General features: G+C 41.7%; 2 protein-coding genes across 3 annotated transcripts in view; one reads left to right on the forward strand and one right to left on the reverse strand.

The window, feature by feature from the left end:
- The window catches only part of LOC137320669 (cilia- and flagella-associated protein 95-like), a 64,580-nt gene that overhangs the window by 11,309 nt on the left and 25,488 nt on the right, over positions 1 to 27,783 (forward strand). The window lies entirely within an intron of this gene.
- On the reverse strand, positions 598 to 27,566 carry ptar1 (protein prenyltransferase alpha subunit repeat containing 1). 2 transcript variants are annotated; one of them, XM_067983522.1, is made up of 7 exons: positions 27,470 to 27,566; positions 26,330 to 26,499; positions 16,456 to 16,522; positions 12,059 to 12,163; positions 8,938 to 9,151; positions 7,926 to 8,245; positions 598 to 6,110 (listed from the first exon to the last, which is right to left on the reverse strand). In XM_067983522.1, exons 1-7 carry the CDS (start codon positions 27,553 to 27,555, stop codon positions 5,771 to 5,773), a joined length of 1,302 nt encoding a protein of 433 aa, XP_067839623.1. In that variant the 5' UTR covers positions 27,556 to 27,566; the 3' UTR covers positions 598 to 5,770. The 2 variants fall into 2 exon arrangements, with proteins under 2 accessions (XP_067839623.1, XP_067839627.1); XM_067983526.1 differs by lacking the exon at positions 12,059 to 12,163.

Below are 27,783 nucleotides of genomic sequence, written 5' to 3' on the forward strand. Positions count from 1 at the left end.
TTATCAGTACATAATTTTGTCAATTTATATTTGATATATTAAATGCAGCATTTTTGACTTAACATTAAAGCCATTATACATTAAACAAGGAGTGGAGGCCTGGCTGCTTAGAAGTGTTAATAAGCCACCCAAACCAAGACAAAACCACCATCAGACCCTCTACTTTTGCATGTTTAGCTTTGAGGTTATAGGGATTGTTAGGTATGAGTGTTATATATTTCTCACCATTGTGATAATGATTTTCATTCAATGTGGCAGGCAGAAGGCTTAGCTAAACTGAAGCACACATACCACTAGTTGCTACTTCAAAGGGAAGGCATTTCGATCAAGGGTGTTAACCAAAATCTTATAAAGAGTATTGTTGGGCTTCAGTACATTGGCTATCTTTGCAACAACTCTTAACCCAATCTTAGCTTATGACTTGCTAAGGAACATTGGATTGGTATATTTAATCAGGTTATGATGGTTTTCCAGGTATACATTACCTGACTTAGACAATGACATGGAAACAGAGTTATGTATCCTGTTTTATCTCAGCACCTCATTAGGATTTTGTCTTACATATGAAGACAAGACAAATGATCACATCAGTCCTGGTCAATGATTTATGAAGTAGAGTTTATTCTGTCCCTTAAGAGAACTTCCTTTTCATGCTGTATCTTTTATTTTAATTAGAAAAACAGGTATTTTAGTAATGAACCTATATTGGATTCTGTCAACGAGGTTGATGGTTATAGATCCTAACATTCTCAATTTTTTTAAAATTCTGTTGTGTTTAGACTCATGATGTTGCTTATCACTCGAGCAGTTGTTCTCTGTTGCAGTCTGAATCAGCGCAAGGGTTTCCAAATAACAGCCTTTCTGGAAACTTGGGATGTCAAAGCAGCAACTCTAGTGGTTTAGCAATGCATCATGAAAAGGACACCTATTGAATTCCTCAATAGGTAGTACTGGGATTGAAAGAAAGAAGGTTTACAGACGAGGCTTTAAAAGACATTGGCAGGGACTCGACAAAGTTGTAGAAATATGTATGGACAGGGTTGAAATGTCAGATCACTTTGACACCCCGCTAGAAGCAGTTTTATGGTTTCAGGATAACCAACAAAATATAATTAAAACTGTTATTTCAGGATCAATAAAGTATCAATGCTTAAGGGTACAGTTCTGTAATACGCAAATACAATTAGGTACAAGGAAACCATCTGAAAGCTTTTAGCAGATTACATATTAAAAGCACTCCCATTATTGCAACAAGGCCATTATTTACAAGTAGGTAAATTGTACAGAGAACATTTTTATTAAAAGCATCTCCACTACAGAATAAATAGAAAGTTAATTTACAATCCAACTACATCACTTTCTAAATATGGTTCTTAAATCTGTGTACAGGTATAAAACATGTCTAACAATAAATAACAAATGTCACTACTATATAACAATACTAATTTTGATGGAGCAGCACTATAGCATTTTGTGCCACTCAATGGCACAGGACACAAAGATAGCTACAAGAAAAGAAGGAAACCTCTTGCATAGGACTATTGTATTTTGAGGCTCCTTTCTACAGAATTTCCTGTCTTGTACTGGAACATGGCTAGCATGCAACATTACTAAAACATATAAAGAGGTTGGTTACATTTACCAAGGCCTAGTGCAGGCAATTGGTAAAACTAAGCTAATGCTATTGGAAGTACTTGCTTCAGTGGATGATTTACTGAATGATTTACTGAATGGAAATATCCCCTTTGCTTATCTACAAACTTGAATTCATTCTTCAAACAGAAAACTTGTCAAAACAGGTTCTAAAACTAATTTTCTTTCACCTCTCCCAAGACTTTTCACATGGAGTTTTCTTCTACAAACCCTTCTTCACAGAGTTTTAAGTACCAACAGGGTCAAGGGGTGGTAGGAGTGAAAGTTACATTGTACACCCCCGGATCGTCATGGGGAAAAAAAAAATCCCCTCCATTTTTGGTCCCCCACATGACACTATTCCCCAGAGCTTGGGTTGGGCTCTCGATCTGCTCCAACAGCCTAGGGTAATTCAACCAGTCAGTTTCTGCTTCCTCCCTGCAGAGAAGTACCTGAACTATATTCCGCCCTTCTTCCTCTCTCCCCTGACCCGGAACAGCACAGGTGAGGAACAGGAATTCAATGTGTAGTCAAGTGTGTGGTTACTATATTGCAAGACTTAACTTAAAGAAGGCAGTAATGCTCCCACATTTTATAGGTTTGTAGAACATTGAGTTTATACAAGAGAAAAAGAAATGGAACTCTTTGAAAGCAGGCAAATGTTAATAAGCGTAACATTGATACACAGCCTAATTAGGTTCACAAAGACATACATTAACTTTAGGGTGATCCTTTCAATATAATTAACACTACGAGAAAAGCTCCCAAAAACGAGTTCCAATGAAAGTAAATCTGCTGCCTTTCTAAAGGGTAAAGAAAATTATAGGAACGTAGGAACAGGAGTAGGCCATTCAGCCTCTCGAGCCTGTTCCGCCATTGTGCACCATTTTCCAGCAATAACACGCAGTGCAGATGTTATGCATGGTTTATTGCCATAAAGCTGTCAATATCTATTAATTTCCAATTTTACAGTATTGAGGATTCTTTCAATATTGCTTATTTTAAAGATCTGCACAAATAATCTTAACATTTTAATATATCTTGAAATTGTACAGAGGAACTGCATGATGTTTCTCACAGTTTCAATGGAAGTTTATGAAAGTCAAATAGAAGGGTGACTTAAAAAAATAATTCAGATATATTCCTGACATCCACAGGAAGAGTATGAGATATTTGCAAGAGGAAATCCTTTAAAAATGTGTTGGGGAGGAATAGTTTGCTATATACAGATGTTTCAAGTAGCAATTCTATGGAACTGATGGCAACTCTCAACCACACACACCAAACAACATTTGTTTAAAGTTTGTATAGAATGGTTACAGCACAGAAGTCGGCCATTCGGCCCATTGAGCCTGTGCCGGTTCTTTGTAAGAGCAATCCAGTTAGTCCCATTCCCCCGCTCTTTCCCCATAGCCCTTCAAATATTTATCCAATTCCTTTTTGAAAGTCACGATTGAATCTGCTTCCAACACCCTTTCAGACAGCGCATTCCAGATCATAACTTGCTGCGCAAAAAAGTTTTTCCTAATCACTTTTGGTTCTTTTGCCAATCATCTTAAAATAGAAGATGTGCACTGGAAATATGCATATTATGTAGAAGATGCAAAACTTTTTAGTCGTTACACAGCTGATACACACCATTAGTGTTACAAACAAATTTGGTCTACCATGTAGTGTTTATTACACAGATGCAAATACTTGATTCTGCCGTTTCAACAACACTTCCTGCAAGTGCATCTTGCAATGCCGTATAATTTTACTCTACTACTTTGAGACAACACAGGAACAGGAGTAGGCCATTCAGCCCCTTGAGCCTGTTCTGCACTTGACCAAGGATTTGCTTTTTAAAAAAATATATAATTTAATGGCCAACTTCAGATTATGCATTTGTTTTGACCAGGCACCATATGCATGAAATAATCATACGAATAGTTAATTTAAACAAAGCTACTTTGCCTGCAGCACAATAACATGAGAGTTTGAAGCATTGATTCTGTTTTGCTCTGCGTTACTGGAACTACTTTATATGGTACATTCCTTGGCAGAGGAAGCAAAGCCAGAACCAATCTGGTAAGCACAGTCACAACACTGAGAATTTACATTTGCTTATGTTAAAAAAAATTATACTTCTGCACTTTGTAAAATGATTTTATTTCTGTCATAAGGAAATCATGACTGAGGATTTGATGATAGATTTGAAGTGTCAGTGATCTTGTATACAAGATATACGCTACAACTCTATACCTATACTTATAGTACGTACTTAAAACGGTGCTAAAAAATACCCATATTGTTAAAAGAACCTCTATCCTTTCAAAGAATCTGACATTCATGTTCTTTAGCTCTCTTTTGTGGGGTGTGGGGGGGGGGGCGGGAGGTGGAAAGAAGGGGGAGTTCTGTTTTTTTTAAGTTGCACGAACAAAATGCATTACTGGATTCAACAAACTATATCAATTTACTGAGACCAACAAGCTCATTCAGGATTAGTGATTAATGTTCAAATTATGTAAATTTAAGGTAATTGGCAAAAGTACCAGAGGGGGAGATGAGGAGACTTTTTTAAAAAAAAGGTAAGAGTTATTACGATCTGGAATGCACTGCCTAAAAAGGGTGGTGGAAGCAGTAACTTTCAAAAGGGAATTGGATAAATACTTGAAGGGGAAAAATTTGCAGGGCTATGGGGAAAGAGCAGGAGAGCGAGACTAATTGGATAGCTCTTTCAAAGAGCCGGCACAGACACGATGGGCCAAATGGCTGCGTGTTCTATGATTTTACCATGTTTGCTGTATTAAGATTTTATGGAGGATGGGGGGGTGGGGGCGGCGAAACCATGCCCTGTGTAATTTACTTGTTCGGAATCTTCATTTAAGCTGGTTAAGATATGCACTAAAACAAGTGATCCTGACACCAGCACATATCTTAATTTCTTACAAGGTTCTAAGTTAATACTGAGTTTTCCCATTTCATTAGCCTTGAAAAGTGATGGTAACCAAGTCCACAGCTTAATGTCACAGCATCCCTTTATTCAATTTTTACTTGTATCACCTTCAATCAAGTCTCTCTTTGAACAAGATCAGTTATGCCAGGCTTACAGCCAGTAGGAAAAAAACGCCCTCCCGGGGGGTGGGGAATGTGAAACTGGAGACCTGTGTACGAACTGCAATAGGAAACAACACTAGCACCACAGTAGCGAGCAGTATATTCAGTTCCATAAGGAAGCACTCTCTTCTCTTTGTGGCAGCTTCCTGCTGCTGTAAGAGAATACCTGAAGAATATAACTTCACTGTACAAATCTCACAATAAAACATGGTACACAAGGGGATGCCAATTAAGGAAAATCATATTTGGATTGGATTAAAAGGGAAGAAATAGAAACAAAGATATTCAACATCAACAGGGAGATAATCAGAGACTTTGCAGATATTTGTACATGCTTAGCTGGGCTGTTACAGCCTTTATCACTGAGTCGTCATTTTAAATTAATGCTACATATTATTCAGAAGGCAAATTAGGTTATACATTCAGCAAGCAAGTAGGGTTTGCAGTTACATCTTGCATGCCTACTAGTTTAATCTGTCTGAACTGCTGAATAATAATCATTCTCTATCCTGAACATAAAATTGCGCAGTAATAATTTAAACTAAATGTTGCAGAACTAGCAGGGAGTAGACTGAAATTTAAAATCATCAGAACTCTAATTTCCTGGAAGGTAGTTAGGGGAAAAAAATGAAGTTAACGCAGTGTCAATTATATTTACAACAAAAACTATTAGTTGATAATTTATGCATATAGATAAAATGGATAATGTACAACATCTGTATGCCATTATATGCAAGTGTATGTATATTTTTCATATGTAAAATGAGAAGAGACAGGAAGAGTCCCACTCTAATGCTGAAATTTGAAAATCAGCTGGAGTTTGTAACATCTCAGTTTGCAGACTTCCTTCAAGTTTAATTTCTGTATAATAAGCCTCCACAAATGTAGCCTTTTTCCAGTTAATACCCCCTTAAATTGGACTCAAGGTACTGAACGTTCCTGTATGAAGGCGCCATGCAACATAGGTGTTCAAAACAGAATATCGTTTTAGGGAGCTGGATTTAAGACTAACAAATACATTTGAAACAGACTCCCATAACTACTGACCTATAACCATGTCTAACCATTTGCGGTAAGCAGTAGCAAATCTGGCTTGCTCCGAGTTACTGCAACCTGCTAGGATCGCATCAACGAATCGGTGTTCTTCTAGCAAGCTGTGCAAGTCTAGCGAGGGGCCGCGCTTCAAACGTTTTGTCTCCTGCGTGTAGCTTTGCTTGGCCGTTTCAGCTGCACCATCGACATCCATGCCTCGAGAGGAATAACTGCCTGCAGTGGTCATCTGTAAATTGTTCACAGTTCCATCACTCCTGCTGTTGGAGTCCGACAAGACCTGGAGATGCTCTCTGTTCCAGCAATGCCAAAGATAAAACACACACCTCCTGCAAAACAAAAAGGGCAGAAAAAAACTGATGCTTATGGCTGCAGCGTCCAATAGGTAGTTAGAAAGTTACTCATTTGAGTTAAACCATCAGCAATAAATATCGCTGGATAATTTATGACAACAACTTGCATTTATATAGCACCTTAAATGCAGTAAAAACATCCCTAGGCACTTGATAGGAGCGATTATCAGACAAAATTTGACACCAAGCCACAGGAGGAGATATTAGAACAGGTGACCAAAAGCTTCGTCAAAGAGATAGGTTTTAAGGAGCATCTTAACTAAGGAGAGAGAGGCGGAGAGGTTTTGGGAGGGAATTCCAGAGCTTAGGCAGCTGAAGGCACGGCCGCCAATGGTGGAGCGATTAAAAAAAAATCGGGGATGCGCAAGAGGCCAATTTAAAACAGGATGGATTTTACATTACTAAATATCTTGGCCTTGGTTGGATGACTGGAAAATGTCAGATTCAAACCACCACATTTATAACCAATGCATCAGTTTTCAAGGCCAAACCAAGATGGATTATACCTTTTGATAGAAATTGAAGGTAAAGTGTATTAGTAATGGTGACAGAGTTCAATACATTTTTTTTTTAAAAACTTAACTTCAGATGTTAGAAAGAAATCAGAATACAGCAAAACCAACATTAAATGGATTCCATTTAATTCCATTGTAGTGGTCTCATTACCACCCCCTTTTGCCTTGCACCATCATCCCTTTTGTCATTTAATCACTCCTGCTGTTGGGTGTGTGCCTCAAGGTCTCCCAGACAGGCTGGAGCTCAGTGTGGGTCGTTAGGAGGTACTGCTATCGCAGTATCTACAGAACAAGTGGCAGGGTCTCCAATAGAACCATCGTTCCTGTCGTTCCCCCACCCCGCCCCCCTCCTTTAGGGAAGTGCCCTGTTCTTTACTTGGAAGCTGTCCAGGATGGTAGATACATGATCAGGAGCATGCCATGTGGGGAACTACAGGACCAGTGATCCAGCATTCTCTGGTGCACATTGGATTGCTTAGTATGGCCCTCAAAAGTTAAAGAAAAACACTGATTTAAGGTAACCAGTGATAGTTTGTTAGTTTGGCACCATCTAGTGGCACTGCTCAAAGTTACAATTCTGGTCAGGTCTGTAAAGTATTGTTCTAAAGCAAACAGGCAATGTTAAAAAAGACTTGCATTTCTAGTGTCTTTCACAACCTCAGGACGTCCCAAAGTGCTTCACAACCAATAAAGTACTTTCGATGCGTGGTCACTGTTGTAATGTAGGAAACACGGCAGCCAATTTGCGCACAGCAAGATCCCACAAACAGCAATGCGACAATGACCAGATAATCTGTTTTCTTAGTGATGTTGGTCAAGAGATAAATATTGGCTAGGACTCCGGGGAGAACTCCCCCTGTTCTTCAAAATAGTGGCCATGGGATCTTTTACGTCCACCCAAAAGGGTCAGACGGGGGTCTCGGTTTAACGTCTCATGCGAAAGGCGGCACCTCCGACAGTGCAGGACCCCCTCAGTACTGCACTGGGAGTGTCGGCTTAGATTTTTATGCTCAAGTCTCTGCAGTGGGACTTGAACCCATAACCTTCTGACTCAAGGAGGAGAGAATGCTACCCACTGAGCCACAGCTGACACCTAAAAATACCTACTGAAAAGATCAAAACAAACAGAAAACAAATCAGGAGCCTGCTGCCGTTACCTCTTTGTATTTGCCCCTCTCCCCTCCAACGGAACATCCCATATTATTACCATAACTTCCTACGGAAATAAAAGATATAAAAAAAGGGTTCAATAGACAGTTCACTTCAATCTGTTTACCTGTGACACCACAGAGCCTCATGACCTGGGTAGGATTCAATGAGGTCGGTGCATAGCTCCATTTCTTCTTCAATCATGAGTGGTACGTCTGCTGTGTGCGCCTCGACAGAAGCACCTTCATCCTTCGGGTGTGCCGGAAGACCGGTACGATGGTCTTTATGTGAAGACTTCCTCAAAAACGACCCCGTGTTTGTAACGGCTGCGCTTCTGGAATTACCCGCCACAGACTTCAGGAGGAACTGACGATAGTGGAAACCGCTATGGTCAGATACGTGGGTGGACACCCAGTATTTGGTGTTGGACAATTCATCGAGAAGAATCTGGCGAATGTAAAGCAAGTATTGAACAAGGTATTCGACTCCCATGAACAAATTAAAAACCAATATACTTGGTGACTCCTGACTGAGCTACTGAGGAAGCTTGAAGAAAGAAAAAAAATGAAGTCACTTCTGGGCGATTCCTTTCACCTCCCAGTAGCTAATCGAGAACTGTACTGGCAGACACCCACAGGTCACTGTCCATCCTTCTCATCTGGAGAATGGTGTCCAACACAACGGATGCCAATATTGCTTCCTGTCTAGCTGGGGCAAAGTTCAATTGGCATCAGTTTTCTCTCCCTTCCCCCACTCCAAAATGCAATGGCCCAGGTATGAAGTTTTTAATCCATATTAAAATTAGCTCTTTGACTCTTTCCAGAAATGATTCACTCATCAACAACAACTTGCATTTATATAGCGCTTTTAACGTAATAAAACGTCCCAAGGCATTTCACCAGAGCGTTAACAAAAAAAATGACACCGAGCCACAAGAGGAGACATTAGGACAGATGACCAAAAGTACGGACAAAGAGTTAGGTTTTAAGGAGCGTCTTAAAAGGAGGAGGTAGAGAGGGAATTCCAGAGCTTAGGGCCAAGACAGTTGAAGGCACGGCCGCCAATGGTGGGGTGATGAAAATCGGGGATGCATCAGTTAGGTCCAAGAGTATCGTCACAACAAGGCTTAATGAACGTACCTTAAGATTGCACTTTGCCACGTGCTGCAGGACCCAGATGCGATGGGACCAGGCATTATAATTGCTTGGGTACCGTCCCGCAGCTGCGGAGCAAACAGTCATCTCGTCCTGGATTATTCGATGCATTTGTTCAGTTGACACCATTCCCGAGTTACTGTTATTCCTTGAATTCGGAAGACAAATTTCCTGAACGATCTTCTGAAATACCCAGCGTCTTTTAGGAAATAAAACAGCACACACCCATTAGGGATCAGACAGGCACGCTGCTAATTCATCCTCAAAAACAAGATAATAAATGCCACATGCACTAGAAAGCTAGCTACTCCCCTTCGCTCCCATTAACAACACACGTATTCAATTTTTGGTGCCATTAATAGGCTAATTTTAAAAGTCAGACCTAAATATTTATTTTTTTAAAAAATCTATATAAATCCTGCACTTACATGCACTTCCCATTTTCTATTATAATTTCCCATGTCCACATTTATAATGGAAACTACACATGTAAACTTATCACACTGTAGTTACACCCCACCCCCCATGGTGGGAGGATGTAATTACAACGACAAGGTTACATAAGCAGTTTGTATTATAAATTTGGACATAGAGGAATTCAGAATGGAAACATAAACATAAAGACAAAATGTATGACATTAAAATGGGGACTGAATTATATCTGCACACCCTGGTCCAAATTATCTCCCAGCGTCTAATTCTGCTGGTTGTAACTACAGTGTGACAAGTTTACATGGGTAGATTCCGTCATGAGTATGGACATTGGAAATTACAATGGAAAATGCTGACAGGAAGTGCATGCAGATGCAATGTTCTATAAAGATAGATAGATAGATAGACAGATAGATAGATAGAGCAGACCAGTCAAAATGTGGACAATAAGTAAATGCCAAAAGAACAATGCAGTAAGACTGCACAAATCAGGCAACATCTTTATTTGTCAAACAGTAAACAATTACACTGCAACACACAAACTGAATTTTAAAATAAACAAAATGTTAAATTCTTGGTAAAAAAAGAATTTAACTAAGATGCTGATATACGATCCAATGGATTGAAAAGGGCCATCCTGCCTTTTATATATCCTTTAAAATAGACAATTAATTAGCTCAACCATCTTTTACAAGAGGTTACAAGAGATAAATGAGCTCATAGAAACGTAGAAAACATAGACAATAGGAGCAAGAGTAGGCCATTCGGCCCTTCGGGCCTGCTCCGCCATTCAAAATGATCATGGCTGATCGAAAATGATCAGCTCGGTCTCAGAAAGCAACAGGATCTTAACTGCTGACCCTGAATATAGAAAAAAAATGTTAGTCACATTTTTTTAAAAATTCAGTCAAGCCTTTGAAACAAAGGGTAAGTGAGCTACTGTTTGTTTGTTTTCTTCCCAAATGACAAAACATGGGAAAGTTCCAAAAACATTTATCTAAGAAAGTGTTTTAACCATGGTCTTCATTTAAAACTGATCCAATGAAGAACTTTACACACAGTTATCCACTGGATTATGCCCATCTTAATCCGCAGTGGGTAAACATTTATAATATAGGAATATCAAAATACCTACACTTCACTTTTAGCTCATCGTATTATTCTAAAAGAAAAATGTTCCCTCTGAAGCCAGGGTTTGACACAAAGGAATGTAGAATGTGAAGACCAGCATCAGTGCTAAATGGAAGGTATGGGATCTGGTCTTGGAAGTGGACAATTCTGTGCCAATTGAAGCAAATGGCTATCCGTAAACTCCAGTATCTCTTAGGGTAAAGAATGAGGTGGTGTTTTCGGGTTATATTTGTGAAAGAACGTTACTTGAACATATCTTTTGCAAACTTAGCTTAATCAGTTATGTCCTTTGGTCAGCGGAAAGAAAGGAATTTGTTAACAACCTCCTCCTGCCCACAATGGTTAAAATCTTCAAGTGAGCAATAAACAAACAAACAATCTAAATAAGTCAAGAGTTTTTTTTCCTAAAGCAAACAAGATTACTGTGCAATGGAAAGTAACCTCAAAACATCCCAACAATGACACCTCATTCACATCAATATGTGGGGGCGAACAGAACCAGGGGCCATAAATACAAGACAGTCACTAATAAAACCAATAGGGAATTCAAGAGAAACTTCTTTACCCAGAGAGTGGTGAGAATGTGGAACTCGCTACCACATGGAGTGGTTGAGGCGAATAGCATAGATACATTGAAGGGGAAGCTCGATAAACACATGAGGGAGAAAGGAATAGAAGGAGATGCTGATAGGGTGAGATGAAGTAGGGTGGAAGGAGGCTTGTGCGGAGCATAGACACCAGTATGGACCAGTTGGACCAAATGGCCTGTTTCTGTGCTGTGCATTTGATGTAATAATGAGTGTATGTGAGATGCATGATGACACAGCACCGGAGCATAAAGTCTGAGTGCGACAGAGTGAGGAGATATTATCCGTTCAATTCGCACTCCACTCAGTTCCCAATTTAAACCATGCAAACGAAGGATGTACAATCTCCCTGCAGGGGGAGGGACAGAAAAATCTAAAGAGTCACACGTGGGCAGTAGCCAATTCCACCTAGTGGAAACACTTCTTCAAATAAAGGGTGGAACTCTCTCCCACAGTAGATGTTAGCTCAATTAATCATTTTAAGTTTGATCTATAGATTTTTGCTAGCCAAGAGTATCGAGGGAAATGGAAGAGCCTAGGCGGGTAAATGGAGTTAAGATACAGATCAGCCATGATCTCAATGAATGGCGGGACAGGCTCGAGGGGCTGAATGGCCTCCTCCTGTTCCTATGTTCTTATAACTACTATAGATAGGTGCAGCAGTCTGGCAGAAGACTGCACACTTGATAACAGATGTGGAAATCAGGTAGTTCTGGATGGGGAGGAGAGTGGAATAGCTTATGAATGAAAAAAAAACTTTATATGAAAGAGGTTTTAAAAAAAATTGCATCTGTAATGCCAATCAAGCTTGTGTGATACTTGAGAATGTTCCATTAGCAAATCACTAAAATAGTCTCAAAACAGTCGCTAATCAAGACAAAGCTTTATTTCATCTGACCGGAAATGTTTAAGCATAGTTTCACGAAAAAGATTGCACGAGAGGTTAGTTTACAAACCTGTGAATCCAAGTTTCTGGGCTTTTAGGGAACTTTGTTAGGGCCAATTTTCCAAGATACAAATCCTTAAGTGGATCTAAAGCTCCCAGCTGCACAAGTTCCTTTCTGGAAAATATTTCAGTATCATTCTCTCATGACATTAAGTGAAGCAGATTCCAGTTATTAAATCAGGCAAAGCAAAAAAAGGTACACAGTTGACAGTCTGTTTTAGGTAAACATATGAAGCAATCAAGATACCAAATCAAAGATCAGATCAAAGCTCTGCAGTCCTGCCACATCCAGTCATGCATGGTGGTAGACAATTAAACAACTAACGGGAGGAAGAGGCTCTGCAAACATCCCCATCCTCAATGATGGCGGAGTCCAGCATGTGAGTGCAAAAGACAAGGCTGAAGCGTTTGCAACCATCTTCAGCCAGAAGTGCCAAGTGGATTATCCATCTCGGCCTCCTCCCGATATCCCCACCATCACAGAAGCCAGTCTTCAGTCAATTTGATTCACTCCACATGATATCAAGAAACGGCTGAGTGCACTGGATACAGCAAAGGCTATGGGCCCCGACAACATCCCGGCTGTAGTGCTGAAGACTTGTGCTCCAGAACTAGCTGCGCCTCTAGCCAAGCTGTTCCAGTACAGCTATAACACTGGCATCGACCAGACAATGTGGAAAATTGCCCATGTATGTTCTGTCCACAAAAAGCAGGACAAATCCAATCCGGCCAATTACCGCCCCATCAGTCTACTCTCAATCATCAGCAAAGTGATGGAAGGTGTGGTCGACACTTACTCACCAATAACCTGCTCACCGATGCTCAGTTTGGGTTCCGCCAGGACCACTCTGCTCCAGACCTCATTACAGCCTTGGTCCAAACATGGACAAAAGAGCTGAATTCCAGAGGTGAGGTGAGAGTGACTGCCCTTGACATCAAGGCAGCATTTGACCCAGTGTGGCACCAAGGAGCCCTAGCAAAATTGAAGTCAATGGGAATCAGAGGGAAAACTCTCCAGTGGCTGGAGTCATACCTAGCACAAGGACATTGCTGCAGGAGTTCCTCAGGGCAGTGTCCTAGGCCCAACCATCTTCAGCTGCTTCATCAATGACCTTCCCTCCATCATAAGGTCAGAAATGGGGATGTTCGCTGATGATTGCACAGTGTTCAGTTCCATTCGCAACCCCTCAAATAATGAAGCAGTCCGAGCCCGCATGCAGTAAGATCTGGACAACATCCAGGCTTGGGCTTATAAGTGGCAAGTAACATTCGCACCAGACAAGTGCCAGGCAATGACCATCTCCAACAAGAGAGAGTCTAACCACCTCCCCTTGACATTCAACGGCATTACCATCACCGAATCCCCTACCATCAACACCCTGGGGGTCACCATTGACCAGAAACTTAACTGGACCAGCCATACAAATACTGTGGCTACAAGAGCAGGTCAGAGACTGGGTATTCTGCGGCGAGTGACTCACCTCCTGACTCCCCAAAGCCTTTCCACCATCTACAAGGCACAAGTCAGGAGTGTGATGGAATACTCTCCACTTGCCTGGATGAGTGCAGCTCTAACAATACTCAAGAAGCTCGACACCATCCAGGACAAAGCAGCCCGCATGATTGGCACCCTATCCACCACCCTAAACATTCACTCCCTTCACCACCGGCACACAGTGGCTGCAGTGTGTACCATCCACAGGATGCACTGCAGCAACTCGCCAAGGCTTCTTCGACAGCACCTCCCAAACCCGTGACCTCTACCACCTAGAAGGACAAGAGCAGCAGGCACATGGGAACACCACCACCTGCACGTTCCCCTCCAACTCACACACCATCATGACTTGGAAATATATCGCCGTTCCTTCTTCGTCGCTGGGTCAAAATCCTGGAACTCCCTGCCTAACAGCATTGAGGGAGAACCGTCACCACACGGACTGCAGTGGTTCAAGGCGGCGGCTTACCACCACCTTCTCAGGGGCAATTAGGGATGGGCAATAAATGCTGACCTTGCCAACGACGCCCACATCCCATGAACGAATAAAGAAAAATACCAAATATAGCACCAGCAAAAACATTTTAACCAGCAATAATATTAAGCATATCAGTATTTTAATTGTTTTTCCAGCATAACAGTAAATGAGTCTTCTTAGCCTCAACTGTTTGCAATAGTAACCCAGAGGCCTGGACCAATAATCCAGAGAACGTGAGTTCAAATCCCTCCATGGCAGGTTGAGAATTTAAATTCAGTTTTATTTTAAAATCTGGCAATAAAAAGCTGGTATCATTAAGAGTGACCATGAAGCTATCAGATTGTCGGAAAAACCCAACTGGTTCACTAATATCCTTTAGGGCAAGGAAACCTGGTGTCCTTACCCGGTCTAGGCCTTCGTGACTCCTGTCCCACACCAACGAGGTTCACTCTTGAACTGCCCTCTGAAGTGGCCCAGGAAGACATTCTGTTGTATGAAATCTACGGGCAACTAGGGAATGGGCAATAAATGCTGGCTTTGCCCATATTCCAAGAATAAATTTTTAAAAATGCAGGAAACTGCCACCTTTTTTTTTTAATATATAAATACACACAATCATATTAACCCGGTTAGATTTTGAGTTAGCTAGTCTCAATGCACAACTCCCATTCTTATTAAGAACTATGCTGTAACTGCATATTAAAATACAGTTAGGTATATGGGCTCCAAACCATCCATGGTTTCACCTTCTGTACTCAATAGTTAAGGTAACAGTGACACCTTATTCGTGCCAGCTGGGTTACACTGGTTGTAGAAGATGGTACCCTTATCCCCTCTGAAACTCTTGCACCCATGGGGATGCGAGCACACGCCGCAACCATTTTCAGGAGCCGGTGCCCAATTAAGTGCCAATTTCACCGCGCAGTCTATTGGTCAGGGTAGGACGAGGGTGTAGCTGGTTAAGCAGATCGGGTGGTTTCAACGCTTGCCGTGACCTCCCTCGGTTCTTCGTTACCACGCTGATTCCAGCCATTATACTGAAACTGACCCAAGAATGACCTGCAGCTGAATCTGAGTGAGTTGGGTCATAGAATCATACAGCACCGAAGGAGGCCATTCAGCCCATCGTGTCTGTGCCGGCTCTTTGAAAGAGCTATCCAATTAGTCCCAAGTATTCTAAAGTACAAAATTTAGCACTGCACGTATGGCATAATGAGCATAACTTGAGTTACTAACTTGCAACTTATCGTCACCTACTCATTATCCTGTATTAACCCGGCACTTACACAAAAAGACATAAATTAGATGGTCGACTGCAATGAAAATTCCTGAAATTGAGTAAATAGACAGGCGCAGGGACATGGAATGCCCCATTTCGATACCCAGTCTGTGCTTATTAGCCAGAGTGCAAATCAATAACCCAGGTTTGGGAAAGGGAACATTTTGTTAAAAAGGCAAAATCGTTAGGGTGTCAAATTTATGTCTGATAACGCTCCTGTGAAGCACCTTGGGAAGTTTTACCATGTTAAAGATTCTATATAAATGCAAGTTGTTGTCGTAATCAGTGACAGGAACTCGCAGAGAAAAGCACTCAGGGATTGATTACTAGTGTTCTCCCTTGTGTCTCTTCCCCCATTCTACTCTTCCCCTGCCCCCCCCATTCCTAGTACCACTATCACTGCCTTCCTTATAACCCATTTTAGTTAAAGGTGACTGGACTCTTTAGATTGCTCTTACATCACCGAAAGAGCTTGAAAAAGAATCCTCAATACATTTGATTCCCAACATCATCTGGTTCTGCACCATCTATTCATTAACACCGAAAAAAAATGTAACATGCTGTTATTCCTAGTCTGTTCAGAGAGTCGATTTAATTCAGTATCAGCTGTAGCTCAGTGGGTAACACTCTCGCCTGAGTCAGAAGATCGTGGGTTCAAGTCCCGCTCCAGAGACTTGATCACAAAATCTAGGCCGACACTCCCAGCTGCACTGTCGGAGAAGCCGTTAAACCTAGGCCCCGTCTGCCCTCTCAAATGGGCCTAAAAGATCCCACAGCCACTATTTTGAAGAGCATTGTCCTGGGCCAATATTTATCCCTCAACTAACATCACAAAAAAAAAAATGATCTGGTCATTATCTTATTGCTGTTTGTGGGAGCTTGCTGTGCGCAAATTGGCTGCTGCCTTTCCTACATTAGAAGTGACTACACTTCAAAAAGTACTTCAGTGGCTGTAAAGCGCTTTGGGACATCCTTAGATCGTGAAAGGCGCTATATAAATGCAAGCTTTTTCTTTAATTTCAGATAGCAACTCCAACTATGAGCGAACAATGCAACAGCTATAGAAACACATTAATTAGTCATAAAGCCCAAGGTTGAATCAGCTTTAAGCTCTGAGCCAGCCGCAGATGTTGACATAAGCTGACTGTAACATACCTGACATTCCAGGTGGTTGTGAAGTCTGGATTTAGGAGCAGTAGAGTACAAGTGAGATCAGTCAGCGCTGTAGGGGGGGGAAAAGAGAGAGAAAGAAAAAGATGGGGGGGAACAAAGACAAAATGTATAAGTTGTCTTGTTTAACAGGCATTTACACAACATTTAATAAAAACAACTTTGCGTTCCCACAAATCAAAACATTTTTGCATTAAATCCACAGGAACTGCATTCACTGACATAATATCAAGCTGCAAATACTCCTAATTAAATCGCTCCACCACTGGCGGCCGTGCCTTCAGCTGCCTAAGTCCCAACTTCTGGAATTCCCTCCCTAAACCTCTCTGCCTCCCTCTCCTCCTTTAAGACACTCCTTAAAACCTCTCTCTTTGACCAAGCTTTTGGTCACTTGTCCTAATATCTCCTTATGTGGCTCGGTGTCAAATTTTGTCTGATTATACTCCTGTGAAGCATCTTGGGATGTTTTAATACATTAAAGGCGCTATATAAATGCAAGTTGTTGTTGTTGTATGTCAAACTAATTTTCTCCAAGAATATATTCAAAAATGAACTCTAAAATATTATATTTGGGAAAATAAGTCATGGATACAACAACAGCATCTAGGACTGCTTACAGCACAAAAGAATGCATTTAAATTGCTACACAGATTAGCATTGACAGTCAAGATGAGGATGTGTATAGTGCAAGATGATTCTCTCTAAGAGATAAATATAGGATTACACATCCAACACTGTAAAGCAGCAATCAACAAATCAAATTGAATACTGAACTAGAGCTTAAATGTCTAGACTTGACTATTCCAATGCTCTCCGGCCAGCCTCCCGCCTCCCGCCTCCCACCTCCCACCCTCGGCAAACTTCAGCTCATCCAAAACTCTGCTGCCCGTATCCTAACTCGCACCCAGTCCCGTTCACCCATCACCCCCTGTGCTCGCTGACCTACATTGGCTCCCGGTCCGCCAATGCCTCAATTTTATAATTCTCATCCTTGTTTTCAAATCCCTCCATGGCCTTGCCCCCTCCCTATCTCTGTAACCTCCTCCAACCCTACAAGGTCTCTACGCTCCTCAAGTTCTGGCCTCTTGCGCACCCCCAATTCCTTTGCTCCACCATTGGCAGCGGTGCCTACAGATAAAGGCGCTAGTTAAATGCAAGTTGTTGTTGTAGTAGTAGTAGTAGTATTGGGAGTGTTCAAGTCAGAGGAACTCCTGCTTAAACAATATGACAAGGATCAAAAAAAAACCAGAAAGCAACCAGAAGAAAAATTCTGTGTTTGATTTAAACTATATGATGTTCTGATCAGTTCAGAACTATGCTCAGCTCTGATCACCAAGGGAGACATTCAAACCTTAAAGAGTTCAGAAAAGAGTCACAAAATTGGTTCCTACAATCAGAGGAAAGATGGAAGAAACTTGGGGCTGTTTGGCCTTAAAAAAGTGGCCTTAAGACAGTAAAAATTATACTGGAAAAGGTAAATCTGAAACACTACTTCAAATTAAACTGTGCCAGTGAGACAATGGACACACATTAAAACTAGTGAAAGCTAAATTCAGGACTGGTGTCAGGAAGTGCTTCTGATTAACACATGCAATGGATTTCCAAATAGGGTTGTGGAGGCAAAAAGACCTTAAATTGTTTAAGAAACAGTTGGTGCTGTGTAATGGGAAGGGAGGGAATCAACATTCTCTCGATCGATCGGCTAATTTCTTTCAAATTTTATGGTTTTGTAAAATGATAATAGTAGCGATCCATAAAAATGAACTTGGCTTTTGATAAACTATAGATTTTGAAATTTATGTGTCAGCCGTGGCTCAGTGGGTAGCACTCCCGCCTGAGTCAGAAGGTTGTGGGTTCAAAGCCCACTCCAGAGACGAGAGAAACAAAATCTAGGCTGACACTCCCACTGAGGGAGTGCTGCACTGAGGTGCCGTCTTTCAGATGGGACTTTAAACTAAGGCCCCGTCTGCCCTCTCAAGTGGACGTAAAAGATCCTGCGGCCCCTATTGGAAGAAGAGCAGGGGAGTTCTCCCCAGTGTCCTGGTCAATATTTATCCCTCAACCAACATCACTAAAAAAATTATCTGGTCATTATCACATTGCCGTTTGTGGGATCTTGCTGTGCGCAAATTGGCTGCCTCGTTTGCTACATGACAACAGTGACTACACTTCAAAAGCGCTTTGGGATGTCTCAAGGTTGTGAAAGGCATTATATAAACGCGAGTCTTTCTTTGCATAGTCTATCACAATGAATCAGGCTGAATATAGAAAGTTCAGAGGGGAAGCGAAAAAGGAAATGAGAGAATAGACTGGCAGCCAATATAAAAGGGAATCAAAAAGTCTTCTATAAGCATGTAAACAGATAGTAAGAGGAGGGATGGGGCCGATTAGAGACCAAAATGGAGACCTACGCTTGGAGGCAGAGGGCATGGCTGAGGTACTAAATGCATCTGTCTTTACCAAGGAAGAAGATGCTCCCACAGTCTCAGTAAAAGGAAGATATAGTTGATGGGTTAAAAATTGATAAAGAGGAGGTACTAGAAAGACTGGCTGTATTTTAAGTAGATAAGTCACCTGGTCCGGATGGGATGCATCCTCGGTTGCTGAGGGAAGTAAGAGTAGAAATTGCGGAGGTACTGGCCATAATCTTCCAAACATCCTTAGATACGGGGCTGGTGCCACAGGACTGGAGAATTACAAATGTTACACCCTTGTTCAAAAAAGGGTGTAAGGATAAATCCAGCAACTAGAGGCCAATCAGTTTAACCTCAGTAGTGGGGAAACTTTTAGAAACGATAATCCGGGACAAAATTAACAGTCACTTGGACAAGTGGGAATTAATTAAGAAAAGCCAGCACAGATTTGTTAAAGGCAAATCATGTTTAACTAACCTGATTGTTACCTCATCAAAAAACTGAGGGTCGACGAGGGCAATGCAGTTGATATGGTGTATATGGACTTCTAAAAGGCATTTGATAAGGTGCCACATAATAGGCTTGTCATCAAAGTTGAAGCCCGTGGAATAAAAGGGGCAGTAGCAGCATGGATACAGAATTGGCTAAATGACAGGAAACACAGAGTAGTGGTGAACAGTTGTTTTTCGGACTGGAGGGAGGTGTACAGTGGTGTTCTCCAGGGTTCGGTACTGGGACCATTGCTTTTCTTGATATATATTAATGACTTGGACTTTGGGTGTACAATTTCACAATTTCAAAATTTGCAGATGACACAAAACTTGGAAATGTAGTGAACAGTGAGGAGGATAGTGATAGACTTCAAGAGAACATAGACAGGCTGGTGGAATGGGCGGACACGCAGCAGATAAAATTTAACGCAGAAAAGCGTGAAGTGATATATTTTGGTAGGAAGAATGAGGAAAGGCAGTATAAACTGAAGGGTACAATTCTTAAATGGGTGCAGGAACAAAGAGACCTGGGGGTACATATGCACAAATCGTCGAAGGTGGCAGGGTAGGTTGAGAAAGCGGTTAAAAAAGCATATGGGACCCTGGGCTTTATAAGACCCTGTCTTTTCGATGTTTCTGCCTCTCTCTTTTTTTTTGGTGGTTTGTATATTCGGAGACCTTGTAGGTAACACCTGTCTGTCTGCACACTGATTGCCTTGGCAACGGGCAGTTGAAAACACTGTCTGTAATCACCAAGTATTGTTCTGTGATTTATAAATGCGAAGGGTTCGAGGATTTCATTTCCACATTCACCTGAGGAAGGAGGAAGCCTCCGAAAGCTTGTGAATTTCAAATAAAATTGCTGGACTATAACTTGGTGTTGTAAAATTGTTTACAATTGTCAACCCCAGTCCATCACCAGCATCTCCACATCATTTATAAATAGAGGCATAGAGTACAAAAGCAAGGAGGTTATGAACCACCTTTATTAAACACTGGTTTGGCTACAACTGGAGTATTGTGTCTGGTTCTGGGCACTGCACTTTAGGAAGGATGTGAAGGCCTTAGAGAGGGTGCAGAAGAGATTTAGTAGAATGATTCCAGGGATGAGGGACTTCAATTATGTGGATAGGCTGGAGAAGCTGGGGTTGTTCTCCTTAGAGCAGAGAAGGTTGAGAGGAGATTTGATAGAGGTATTTAAAATCATGACAGGTCTAGACGGGATAGATAGAAACTATTCCAATTGGCGGAAGGGTCGAGAACCAGAGGACATAGATTTAAGGTGACTGGCAAAAGAACAAAAGGTGACATGAGGAAAAACTTTTAAAAAAAAACACCGAGCGGTTATGATCCGGAATGCACTGCCTGAGGGGGTGGTGGAGGCAGATTCAATCATGGCTTTCAAAAGGGAATTGGATAAGTACTTGAAGGTAAAAAAATTGCAGGGCTACGGGGAAAGGTCAGGGCAGTGGGACTAACTGGATTGCTCTTGCAGAGAGCCGGCACAAACTTGATAGGCCGAATGGCCTCCTTCCGTGCTGTAACCATTCTATGATTCTAAAACCACTGCAAAATTTGTTGGATTAGTGGTGGCATTCCAATATTGTACAAAACAAACAGCAAATCATAATACAAAAGTAATATTGTACAAATCCAATCTCCTCCACTATAAAGTACCCCAGGTGTTCTATTATGTACAGAATGTTCTCCTGATGTTTTTTTTAAATATAGGATTATACAGCGCAAGTACCTAGCTGGCAGACAGCATGGATCCCATGTTACTGCCTTGGACCATTAAGTGCTACTACTGAGTGCTTCAAGCTTAATTGGCTTCCTTAGAAACAAGGCAGCAGGAGGGAGCAAACAGGGACGAGGCCCTGATAGCCAGGGCACTGCTAGGGTGCTGGAGGAAGGGATGTTGGCAGGACGATCTGGACTGATAGTGATTAAGAGAGAAAGAACTTGCATTTATATAGCACCTTTCACGACCTCAGGACGTCCCAAAACGCTTTACAGCCAATGAAGTATTTTTGAAGTGTAGTCACTGTTGTGATGTAGGAAACATGGCAGCCAATTTGTGCACAGCAAGATCCCACAAACAGCAATGTGACAATGACCAGATAATCTGTTTTTAAGTGATGTTGGTTGAGGGATAAATATGGATCCAGGACACTGGGGGTACTCCGACGGCACCTCCGACAGTGCAGCACTCCTTCGGTACTGCACTGGGGGTGTCAGCCTAGATTCTGTGCTCGGGTCTCTGGAGTGAGGCGTGAACCCATGACCTTCTAACTCAGAGGCAAAAGTGCTATCCACAGAGCCACGGCCGACACCTTTGAGCAGAAGCAGCAGGTGGGAGAGCGACAGGAGCACAATCAAGAACAGTACCTGTCAGGCAGAAGACTTGCAGCAAAAAAGCAAGGACAGAGGACACTCAACCTCACTAGGATTCTCCACAACCTGTGGTCTTGATAAGCGTTTGTCCCTTAACAAACCGAGTGGTCAGTTCATGAAAGAAAGAAGCACTCATCAAAATTACAGTTTGGATCAAACTACAAGTTTTCAGGTTTAGCAAGAACAAAATTCACTTGTTTCGAGCAGTTTCCTAATGAAGTTGGATAATCGCAGACACTAGAGAACCGAAATTAAACAGGACCGACTACTGATAGGAATGGTGGAGAGAGAGATTTCATGAACAGTTAATTCTTTTATTAACTCTGTGAGCAAGAGAGGGGTCATCCTATTCAATACACGGTAATCGTTGTGGAAAGCATCCTGTAAAATAGCTACTCATTACACTACAGAACAAAAAAAAACTTAGCATTGCACTTATATCAAACCCTTCACAAGCGGCATAACTTAATTAACCCTTTCACTTCCTGAAACAGGAGAACATAAACTTCATATGCCAATTTTGTGACAACTAAAAAAAAAGCAGTGACACGGTGACTGAACATTAGGATCAGGGGAAACCCATAAGCACACACAGAGTTTACAGTGGGTGTATAATTTAGTTAATAGGTGTCCCCAAGATCCCATTCAAAAATGATACAAGTGCTGACTGATCATAAACATTGCCGCTAGTTGTTATATTTATATTCCAAGCTGGAATATTGTGTGCAATTCCAGACACCACACTTTAGAAAGAATGTAAAGGCCTTAGGGTGCAAAAGAGATTTATTAGAACAGTACCAGGGATGAAAGACTTCAGTTACGTGGAGAGACTGGAGAAGCTGGAATGGTTCTCCTCAGAACAGAGAAGGTTAAGGGACGGTTTAATAGAGGTGTTCAAAATCATGGAGGGTTCAGACTATTTTGGAACAAACAGAAATTCAAGTTCTCAAAAACCTCTGTCTAATTTTTAAAAAAATAATCCAGTAAAGATCAAACTTTGCTCAAACATGACCTGCCTTTTAGAAATGTTATAGAATTCTTTCCAGAAATAAGAGTGGTAAAATGAAGTTCAGTGGATGTGCTTTATATATGTTTTCAGAAAGCATTTGATGACATACCACACGAGAGATTTATTAATGACACATGGAATTAAGGAGAACGTGGCCATGCGGAGAGAGAAACTGCGCAAGGCTTACAGGATGGTAGACACGCTGGCAGATGGAATGCAATGTAGAGAAATGTGAAATAACACATTTTGGAAGTAAGAATAGGGAAAAGGAAATACAACAACTTGCATTTATATAGCACCTTTAACATAGAAAATGTCCCTTCACAGGAGCATAAATCAAACAAAATTTGACACCGAGCCACACAAGGACTTATGAGGACAAGTGACCAAAGGTTTGGTCAAAGGGGTAGGTTCTTAAGGAGCATCTTAACGGAGAAGAGAGGTAGAGAGATGGAGAGGGAGGGAATTCCAGAGCTAGGAGCCTAGGCAGCTGAAGGCATGGCTGCCAATGGTGGAGCAATTAAAATCATGAATGCGCAAGAGGTCAGAATTGGAGGAGTGCAGATTTTAAAATGGAGCAGACATACAGGCCGTTAAAAAGCAGCAGCCCAATTAGGTAAGGCCAAAGGAATCAATAAGCCAAATGGAATCCTTGGTTTAACAATTTAACAAAATACAATGTTAATGAATTGCTTGCCCTGTGGGATTCTGCATTAAATCTTATTGACATCACCCAATTCATTTTTGGATTTTAGAATTTATTTCATGTGCAATGTTAACGTGGTTACTCCAAAATTGGATTAGTGATTTTCTTTGGTGCTCAGGAGTAGCACAGGCTTCTAATCTGCTTCAGTCTACCATAATGCAATTCCTCCCCCAAATTACTGCAACATTGGAAATGTGTCCAGTTCCCACATCATCCAACCATACGGCCGCCTAAATGTCAAAAGATTGTCAAAATAATGTCAATTTGTGCCAAATTATGGGCAGTCATGTGCTGTGGGTTCATGAACATTAAAATTGGGTTTGGGCTGCGCAGAGTCATTTTGTATTGGACCTTTACAGCCAGAACGAAGCACAGATTCACTCCATCAGCACGAGCTGGATTTAAAACCACCTCCCAGCGCCAAACGAATTGGTGTGATTTTAAGTACTTAAAGGCAGCGAATGTAAAGGGACTACTTTCATTCTAAAGTAAAAAGACTCGCATTTATATAGCGCCTTACATGACCTCAGGACGTCCCACAGCGCTTTACAGCCAATGAAGTACTTTGAGGTACAGGCACTGTGGTAATGTAGGGAAATGCGGCAGCCAATTTGCACACAGCGAGCTCCCACAAACAGCAATGTGATGATGACCAGAGAAACTGTTTCCAGTGGCAGACGGGTCGGTAACCAGAGGACACAGATTTAAGGTGGTGGTGATCGACAAAAGAACCAGAGGCGCCATGAGGAAACATTTTTTTTTTTAAAGTTGTTATGATTTGGAATGCGCTGCCTGAAAAGGGCAGTGAAAGCAGATTCAATAGTAACTTACAAAAGGGAATTGGATAAATACTTGAAGGGAAAAAATTTACAGGACTATGGGGAAAGAGCAGGGGAATGGGACTAATTGGATAGCTCTTTCAAACAGCCGGCACAGATACGATGGGCCGAATGGCTTCCTCCTGTGTTGTACATACAATGATCTGGTTTTTTTTTTTTGAGTGATGTTGGTTGAGGGATAAATAATGGCCAGGACACCAGGGAGAACGCCCCTGCACCACAGGCAGGGCTGCCTAGCGTCCCCTCGACTAAAAGAGAAATTACTTTTTTTTTAAAAAAAGACAACTTTCTCTCTCCACAGTGAAATATTGTTTCAGGGCTCAGAACTCAGACAAGTTCTTCAGCTGTGGACCTCAGATCTGCTCCATAGAGTAATACTGTACACCATTCTTTCTGGCTCTGGATGGCAATCGAAAGGCATTCGAGTTAGAAAGTTTTGGCATCAGCCAAGCACATAGCAATATTTGACCATTCCAGTGGTTTTCCCACTTGGATCAACATCTGGATTTAGAAAAAGACGCTGATCCGCATTACCTCCTATTACAACCACTTGCTGACAGGTGTTTCAGCTGACTGACAGCTGCTATTTCAAGTTTCCACAGCGATGGAGGGGGCGCGGGCGGGGGGCTAGTTTATTTTTTAAAATATCATCGGCAAGATAGCAGTTTTTAAAATGAAACAAAGCCCTGTCATCCACATCGAAAGCACTGCCCCACTGGCACACGTTCTTCCAAAGATTTTTCAAGTGGAAAATAGGTGCAGTATTGCTCCTGTGGAAGGCCACTGATATCCTGACCTGCAGGTTTCTATCAATATGTGCATCTGTTCCAATAGTTTATGGGAATAATATGCCAGTGCTGGAACAATTCAGTTCCTACCAGTGTGCATGTCTGGTAATTGGTACAAGGCTATTGTAAAACTGGAGAATGGAGTGTTATGGTCACCAAACAATTCATTTAAAGCAGTACACAATGGAATTGCAACATAAACTGTTCATGATGTACACCACAAGTCACTTGCCTCTTCAATCTGATGTCAATGTAAGCTGTTACTCTTTGTAATACATTTGGTGACCATAACAGTCTATTCTCCAGTTTTACAATAGCCTTGTACCAATTACCAGACATGCACACTGGTCGGAACAGAAAGAGAGATGTTTAACCCAATTGATTTTACATGTGCAAGATTTGTTCAGCAATTAAATGTAATATTCCAACTGTTTCTTTACAGATCTGATGATTTCTGCAGGTATAATTAAACCGTAATCACACATGCTCTTGTGTATCCCCCCCAAGCCTCACAAACAGCCTTAAAAAAAGATCTTTTCATGTCTAGAAAACACAATTCACAATTTTTGGCACACATTGGCTGTGGGGGAGGATCCAGCTCAAAATATATCCACACACATCTGCATACAGCTGGTTATTTCTGGGTGGTCAGTTACATATCTATATATCTCCACTACCCTGTGTTCGCTGACCTACACTGGTTCCTGGTCCGCTAACGCCTCCATTTTATAATTCTCTCCCTTGTTTTCAAATCCCTCCATGGCCTCACCCCTCCCTATCTCTGTAACCTCCTCCAGCCCTACAACCCTCCGAGATCTCTGCGCTCCTCCAATTCTGGCCTCTTGTGCATCCCCGATTTTCATCACCCCACCAATGGCGGTCGTACTTTCAGCTGTCTAGGCCCAAAGCTCTTGAATTCCCTCCCTACACCTCTCCCTCCTCCTTTAAGACACTCCTTAAAACCTACCTCTTTGACCAAGCTTTTGGTCATCTGTCCTGATATCTCCTTATGTGGCTCGGTGTCAAATTTTGTTTGATAATCGCTCCTATGAAGCACCTTAGGAAGTTTTACTACATTAAATGTGCTATATAAATGCAAGTTGCTGTTATCCCGCATAACCTAAAAATTGGACACTTCTTTAGGAATAAATACATTTTTATTCCTCACAATTATCACAAGTCTAGTTGAATAGTTAGTGCAAAATATCTGCCACTTACCATCCCTGTCTAACCACAGCTTTCTTTGCCTGTAGAGAACAAGCTTGTTATGAACGTAGGGCAAAAGTAGTTTAACGCACCAGCTTTCTACACCAAGCTTATTTTCCACCAGTACTATGGGACTCCGGTTGTACCTGGCTTCAAGACATGGAATCAATCCAATTTCATCTCTGCAAAAAAAAAGAGAAAATAATCACCCCAAGTTCACACTGGAGGGCAAAGCACCAATAAAATGGCATCAAAAAAACAATTACTTTTATAGATAAACATTATTAGATTTATTCATCAAATCAACCTTTTGGAGTCCATCAATGTCTATACCCATTGCAAAATAAATTATCAACAATGCCAACAAAATGTGCCCATTGCAAAATAAATAGACAAATGCCAACAAAACATGTGCCCATTGCAAAACAAATTATCAACAATGCCAACAAAATATGTGCCCATTGCAAAACAAAATTAAAAATGCCAACAAAAAATGTGCCCATTGCAAAATAAATAGACAAATGCCAACAAAATGTGCCCATTGCAAAACAAACAGACAAATGATCTCCAAACAAAACAGATGCAGAGAAGATAACCAGCGGTTACGATTGCAACGACGCTTTTCATGCGATTTACAGGAATCCCACATTTAAAAAAAAAATCAGGCAGCAGGACATTAAACGGGAGATATGACACGGGTACAACGCTGAAGAGCCTTTCCCCAATCAATGGCTTCACAAGTTGCATAAAAGGAATTGCAATTGTGCCCAGGCAAGTCACGGCTAAAATTTACAGCCAAGAAACCAGCCCTTGCAATTGCAACCAGTTCAATGCATTGTAATGTCTTTGGATTGATTCTCTCTCTCTCTGAAGTTCATGGTATTAATCGGTTAGAGTGTTTCAATCAACCCCCGGGACACCCCTCTACCTTCTCCCCTCCCAGGCCCTGTTGGATGTTCCTCCCCCACCACCACCTCGGTTTATCTTACCCTCAAAGTCCTCCTTTCCCCGTTATAAACCTCTTCCTCCCCCCCCCCCCCCCCACCCCTCCTCTCTCAACGGGGGCTTTTTAATTTGCTCCGCTATTGTCTTGTCCTTTCTCCCGGGTTTGGTCGGTGACTCCGCCCGGGCGGCAGCGGCGCCACTACTTACATGTTGGGGTTCCTCCTGAAGGCGTTGCAAATGTCTTTGACAACCCTCTGAACCAAGACATCCACCTCCTCTTCCGACTCTGCCATCTTCCTCACTCAACTCGCCCACTGCAACACTTCCGGGGCAAGGCAAATAGATTTAAAAGAACAGACACACAGAGAGAGAGAGAGAGAGAGCAAGTTCACACCACAAAACAAACAAACACAAGGAAAAGGCAGCAGGACGGATCATAGACTGTTGCTGCAACTCTCTTTAACCCCAACCTCCATGCAGGGGGGAGGGGGAGGGTGCAACTTTAACTTGGGGGGTGATTT

The sequence above is a fragment of the Heptranchias perlo genome, chromosome 4 (genome assembly GCF_035084215.1).
Source record: "Heptranchias perlo isolate sHepPer1 chromosome 4, sHepPer1.hap1, whole genome shotgun sequence".
Taxonomy (NCBI): domain Eukaryota; kingdom Metazoa; phylum Chordata; class Chondrichthyes; order Hexanchiformes; family Hexanchidae; genus Heptranchias; species Heptranchias perlo.